At 32.6% G+C, this 6,381-nt stretch overlaps 1 protein-coding gene across 1 annotated transcript in view; it reads left to right on the top strand.

Moving 5' to 3' along the window:
* The window catches only part of LOC106466768 (fatty acid hydroxylase domain-containing protein 2-like), a 16,664-nt gene that overhangs the window by 8,614 nt on the left and 1,669 nt on the right, over positions 1 to 6,381 (top strand). Inside the window, exons 3-4 of the mRNA XM_013927067.2 lie at positions 3,894 to 4,099; positions 6,114 to 6,381. Of these exons, the coding sequence (XP_013782521.1) occupies positions 3,951 to 4,099; positions 6,114 to 6,381 (417 nt within the window). The 5' untranslated portion in view covers positions 3,894 to 3,950. The remainder of the gene's footprint in view (positions 1 to 3,893; positions 4,100 to 6,113) is intronic.

Raw genomic sequence — 6,381 nt, 5'->3', positions numbered from 1 at the left:
GTGTGTGAGTGTGTAGGTTGCTTTATTTATTTATTTATATGGTAAGTAACCTGTGAGTGTGTAGGCTGCCTTATTTATTTATATGGTAAGTAACCTGTGAGTGTGTAGGCTACTTTATTTATGTATATGGTAAAATACCACACAGAAAAACCAGCTTAGTCCAAAAATAAACTAACAGGGTATTGGTTCACAGAGATAAGGCTTCCAGTCAACTTTATTGAATTGTTGCATACCTCAAGGCATTGAAGAATGAGATGCATATTCATTCTATTCCACAAGAACACATACCAGTCAAGTTGCCAACATAGCACCTGTGAATTCCTATGTGAATGGACTGTTGAAATGGGCTTTGGGAAACAGTCACCTTCCAGTACACTAGATGGAGTATTGAAAACAAAGAGGAGTAGTGTGCTTCGGACATGGCTGTTTTAAGACAGAACATTTTACATTAGAAACTGTGCTGTAGGGCTATTGCTAAGATGCATGGTTATCAGAAAGAGAATGACCAGAAACTGGCAATATGAACTGTAACATGGTAAGACTTCAAAAAAGTTTTAATATAACATACTAAATACTCTTTATATAGATAAATATGAAAGCCTACCACAGATTAATGGTAGTTTGTACATGTGTGTGTCTGTATTTACATACATATAGAATTACCACAAAATGAGTTTAAAAGTAGTTTCCATAATTAGAAAAACTGCTCAAGTTTAGTGTAAAATTGCCATCACATAGGATCTACCACACAAAGAAATAAATCAGCCTACACACTCATAGGTTGTTTACCATCTACATAAATAAGGTAGCCTACACACTCACAGGTTGTTTACCATATACATAAATAAATCAGCCTACACACTTATAGGTTGTTTACCATATACATAAATAAATCAGCCTACACACTCACAGGTTACTTACCATATACATAAATAAAGTAGCCTACACACTCACAGGTTACACCAATGTTCTGGACCTTATGTACCACACAGAATAGTCAAGGTAAAGTCTGATTACTATCAGACCAATGTTCTGGACCTTATATTTCAAGATCAGGATATCCCTTATACTTAATGGCATAGGAAGATGGATCAAATTGGGCACCAGGACCATCTAGAGAGAGATCTGGCTGAAAGTATTGTTGACAGCAAGGGTAACCAACTGATAAAACAACATATTCTAATATTTATTTTATAAGTATAAAACTTATAAAAACGATATATTTAATTAGCTATAATGATGGTCAGGTTGATTTTTAATTTTGCTCTAATTATATAACTTATTCTGATTGGAAGTTTTTATTTATGTAGTAAACAAACTGTCCACTTGTACCAAACAACAATAACCAACATAATGAATCCTCCTGACACAAGTCATGTATATTACACAAGCTGCTTCCACAATATTTCCAGGGAAGGAGGACCAGTTGTACGATAGCAGCCAGCTGGGGAAAAATGAAAATATATGGTAATATTTGATGAAACATGTGTACCTTGATATATGTAGCAACTCTTGTGTCGGTTTCTGCTGGTGTGAGGGTGAAAACTGTTTCCAAAAGTGGTACACCGTATGCTGTGATTTTTTTTAAGGGATTCATGATTATTGCTGGATACTGCTCCGTAGGAAGTTAGGGATCACAGAAAAGTCAAGGTAAAGTCTGATTACTATCAGGGGAATTATCATCACAGACAAAACACAATATTTAACAACATTAACTTTTATAGAATCTTTTGGAATAATTAACAAAGTTGTATATAAAGTATTAATAACCGAGTTCAAGGTAGTTGGTATACATTTTTGAATGTGAATTTTATTATGCAAATCACAGTCGATATAAAGTCATAGTGAGATTGAATGTACAAGTATTATCTTGTGATATGGTTTGGCATTTTGTAGGTAGTGTGATACTAACACCTATATTGTGATATGGTTTGGTACTTTGTAGGTAGTGTGATACTAACACCAATATTGTGATATGGTTTGGTACTTTGTAGGTGGTGTTATACCACCAAAAATATGTTGATTTTTGGAAGGCATCACACAAAATATTCATACACTCAGATCAAAAGGAATTCAGATCAGGGATTTAAGAATCCCCAGTTCTGAAATCTTATGATGAAAATGGTTCAACGTATTAGGAATATCAAGGAATTTTGTATTTTTTACATATAACCTTCTTCTTCACAGTTAAAAACACAAATATATAGAGATACAAAGTCTACATAAGTTTTTGTTCTCCTTATGTAACAGAAAACATGATGCAAGAAGTATCAGTTCTTGAGATTTTAAGAAAACAATGAACCATGTCTAAACAAGAATACTTAATTTAATGAAAACACAATAAAAACCAAACCTCAACACTTACAGGATAAGGCACATTATCCTGGATTTTATATCTCAGAAGAAAGGCAGGCTTTCCAGTCAAGTCCACAATAGTGTATAATCCTCCAACACCCCAATAAACAACAAAAGTCACTAAAAATGTGCCTATTAAATTGAGAGAAGAAAGACTCTTGGGTGTCAAATTGTGAGATTGAAGCTTTGAAATATTTAACACAACTATGTGTGATTGTCATGTAATAACTACAAATTCAAGTAGACATCCAGTAGTATAAAACTGGGAATGATTGACACTTACTGTTTGTCTTCAAAGGTATAACAAGCAACAGCTTATGATCAGCCATACAAACAAGCTGCTCTGATTAAAGTCTTTTGATTCAAACTGTAAAGGTATGAAGGCTGGACTAATTGGACATGATCAGTTAACAATCACTTGCTTGAAATTGATAGTTGCAAGACTAAGGTCTCTGTACAGAAATCCATGAGTTCATTTCTTGTTTACTTTGGCCAGGCCACTTTGTAATATATACTATGTACATGTATCTAAAACCTACCTCAAGACATAAAGGTATTTTGATGTCGACAAATCAGTAATAGTGTTAGATCACTAAGGTTACAGATTGTTTGTTTTTCATGCTTGAAATAAAATGTGAACCAAAATTTCCATGTGAAAATTTCTGTATTGAGAACATTAATAAGGAAAAAATAATTTTTAAATTTTCATATTTAAATATTACTGTACTTTAACTATGTTTTATATTAACTGGTTTATACAATTTATTAGTCTTGTTTTGTAGATGTAGAAATGAAGTATCTGTAGGATTTCAACTTGAAATTTAGAAACTTTTAGCTGGAGAGCCCCATCTGGACATCCCCTAACATGTTTAGCACTACACTTGGTACTTTTAGCCATTGTCCGTAGTTCCTTCTGTTTAAATCATTTTAGTATTGAGTATACTATGATATTTGTAGCTAAACATATCATATTTCATTCTACAGGTAGTTGCTGTTTATAATTTATAAAACTATAAACCTTTGTTATTGTTTTGTTTCTATGCTGTACGTACACTTAGAAAACATAAGAAGATTAACAGTTTGAAATAAACTTTAATAAGGTAGAACCGAAAGTGTTTTTTGTACAGAAAAACATAATAAGGATTATTTAATTTATTGTATTACCTGATCATTCAGAGTAAAGATTTGGCCTGAAGATTTATTGAGAAAACTTGGACATAAGGAAATGGAGAATACAATGTTTGCTGTATAAATTAAATACAAAAGTAATTATAGGACAATGAATTACAAAACATTTACAGAAGATTATGATATAAAAATATGAAGAGCCTGAAGAAAACAAAAGTTATTAATCATAACAAAACCAAATGGAAAAATGTGTATAATATGAAACTAATTTTTCAAAGAGTTGAACTTCTGTGTCAATAAAAATCATTAAATTTATCAGTAAAGCATTGTATTTAATTTGTTTTAAGTAATATTACATCTAGTAGGTAAACTAAATTCTGTGTAACTAACATATTTTCATTTTGTGTTAGGTTCAACACCCGAAAGTCACAAAAGTTATCAAGCAGGTCCTCGTAAATCAGATCATAATGGGGATACCTTTCTTGATTGTTGGCCATTACTTCATGAATCTAAGAGGACACTCCACTGGCAAGGAACTTCCTACTTTTCAATGGGTTCTACTAGAGCTTAGTGTTTTTATATTAGTGGAAGAAGTGGCCTTTTATTACTCCCACAGGTAAAGACAGATTGCTATAAATGTAAGAGTACAGTTTCACTGTTTACCTGGAGTACGTACTTTACTTGATTATACCTTTTGAGATGAAGAGAAGAATTTAAGCTTTAGGACCTATTGTAAAGGTTACATAATTACCATTAGGATGTGTCATAAAGGTTAGAAAATAACCACTGGGGTGTGTCATAAAGGTTAGAAAATAACCACTGGGGTGTGTCATGAAGGTTGGTAAATAATCACTGGGGTGTGTCATGAAGGTTAGAAAATAATCACTGGGGTGCATCATGAAGGTTGGTAAATAACCACTGGGGTGCATCATGAAGGTTGGTAAATAACCTCTAGGGTGCATCATGAAGGTTGGTAAATAATCACTGGGGTGTGTCATGAAGGTTAGAAAATAATCACTGGGGTGCATCATGAAGGTTGGTAAATAACCACTGGGGTGCATCATGAAGGTTGGTAAATAACCACTGGGGTGTGTCTTCTTGTAGCATCTTTCTGAAAGATCATATGTTATAAAATTTATCATTTCCATCAGTGAGTCTTTACTGTCTTGTGAGTAAAAAATAACTTAGTGATGAGTTGCAAATGATTAGAGTTGTTTACAAAAGTCAACATAAGTAATACACGTCTCTACTATTTATCCAGAACAAAGTGAGACTGAGCAATTTATTGTAACTCTAAGATGCACCTGTTGTACTGTTTGCTAAATTGCTTCAAAAACAAACTACTGGATAAAGTAGTTAGAAAATTCAGAATTACTCTTTACTGATTAGATAGCTTCTCTAAATAAAACATTGTAAAAAGTTAAATAAAAATAAACTACCCACTCAAAAGCTGTATCTTTAGACTTCTACTTAAAGTTTCAAACCAGTTTTTTAGCCACTTGTATAATTTTCTTTACATTTCATTTTAGTGATTTCTGTGCCCATTTCAGCAATTCCTTAGGCTGTGACTAAAATAATTTCACGTGTTAGAGTGCAAATTTTTAAACTATGTCTACCTCATATTATTCCAGAAGGAAGTGTTTCTTATTGTACTTTATCATGATTCAAATAATTTATAAATTGATAAAGCTTGCTTTATGCAAGCTTTAAAAAAATGACTTTTATTATAGAGGAAATTGTTCACAGACACTTTTTCTTCGATCAACTATGGCCAAGCTGAGTTTTTATCACTATTGTTTATGATTTCAATGCAAATCCCCACTGTATTTAAAGCCTTTTCGGCGTTTGCAGTTGAGAGTAACAGAATAGAGCTTTCATGATATATTTAGATCATCAACCAATACTGATGTTGAGAACCAGTGATTGGCTAAAAATTCATAAAAAATGACACTTTTATTCAAGTTAAAAGTCAAATTAATGTTATTTTGCTCAAAACTATTATGATTTTCATCGTAAGGGGCTACAGGTGTCATATCATGCTCAGAAAAGCTTCTGAAAATTTGCAAGCACTGTTGATTTTGTTGAGAGCACATTGAAGTCAACCCTGAATCAAAATATGCAATTTTTATTGTTTTTTTATGCATAGAATTAAATAAATAAAACTTTTTGATTGTACAAATTACAACTCTGAAGTATTTTTCTAAATGGGAAAAAAAACATAAGTTTATTTCCAAAATATTTTTTAATTCAGTCATGCAATCTTGTTCTCAAGGTGGACTGCACCCATCTGGGCAGGAAAGAGGTGTAACTGGTGATTGTGATAGTCAGCAGTGTGTTTCATGAATTTATGTTATGGATAAGATTTGGTTCAGCTTTGTCTTTTATCAAAAAAATGTATGACAGTGTTATACAGTAATACTTATGATCAGAGAAAATAGAAATAAAAGTATACAGAGTTAATTTACTTGATCTGACCAAGTCAGATTTTGAAAAGTTCATTTTAAGGATTGTTTACTAACAAAAGCACATGAAGCTATTAAACATTTGCCATAGATTTTCAGATATATATGTATATTGTGAAACTTGTATTTTTAATTCACTCTCACCAACACTTCATGTATTTAATGAAGGCTGCTTCACCATCCTCGCTTCTACAAATACATTCATAAACAACATCATGAGTGGACAGCTCCAATTGCAATAACTGCAATTTATTGTCACCCGGTGGAGCACATCTTCTCAAATGTTTTGCCACCATTCCTTGGAGTTCTGTGTATGGGAAGTCACACTGCCACCTGCTGGCTGTGGTTTACACTTGCTATCCTTTCAACTTTGAACGCCCATTCTGGTTACCACTTTCCTTTCTTCCCATCACCTGAAGCTCATGATTTCCACCAT

This window comes from Limulus polyphemus, unplaced genomic scaffold (genome assembly GCF_000517525.1).
Source record: "Limulus polyphemus unplaced genomic scaffold, Limulus_polyphemus-2.1.2 Scaffold2377, whole genome shotgun sequence".
NCBI lineage: Eukaryota > Metazoa > Arthropoda > Merostomata > Xiphosura > Limulidae > Limulus > Limulus polyphemus.
This window is presented reverse-complemented; position numbering and strand designations above follow the sequence as displayed.